Here is a 499-nt window from a genome sequence, read left to right on the forward strand (position 1 = left end):
GACACTCTCTCCTCTCCTCCCTCCACTTGAACCACTCTCTCACCTGTTTTCACTCACCTGTTGTGGCCCTTCTTCTCTACATCACTTTCTCCCTGCCTCCCCCACTCTCCCTCACGTCTCCCTGGCATCAGGACCGGAGGATGTTGGAGCGGCGAATGGCGGAGCTGGAGGAGGAGCTAAAGGTGAGGAGACGTTCTTATCGTGGCCACAGACACTTTGCATGCTTTTGCTTGATTAGCTTGGCTTTAGCTTGTGCAGGGCAGCAGTTTTGTGGAGGCAGAGTTGTTTAATACCGTACACTCTCTCTCTCAAGCTGTTTTCAGGAGGTGTGAATATCTTTTTCTGTTCCAGGTGACAGATTAGTTTGGGTTGTTTGTTTTTCTCATGAAGGGATGTTTCTGTTTGCCAACCTAACATCTACCTCAACCTGACACCATGACAACAAAATGGAAAAGCTCAAGTATGCTTGTTGGATGTTTTGCTGAGAATTAGATGAGAA

The 499-nt window shown here is 47.9% G+C and overlaps 1 protein-coding gene across 1 annotated transcript in view; it reads left to right on the top strand.

Moving 5' to 3' along the window:
* Nucleotides 1-499, top strand: part of LOC118324851 (protein phosphatase 1 regulatory subunit 12A-like) — a gene marked incomplete at its 5' end in the record, with an annotated part of 3203 nt that overhangs the window by 203 nt on the left and 2501 nt on the right. The window contains 1 exon segment of the mRNA XM_035657334.1: nt 132-182. Within this exon segment, the coding sequence (XP_035513227.1) occupies nt 132-182 (51 nt within the window).

This window comes from Morone saxatilis, unplaced genomic scaffold (assembly GCF_004916995.1).
Source record: "Morone saxatilis isolate NCDOM2014 unplaced genomic scaffold, NCSU_SB_2.0 Contig15, whole genome shotgun sequence".
NCBI classification, from domain to species: Eukaryota; Metazoa; Chordata; class Actinopteri; family Moronidae; genus Morone; species Morone saxatilis.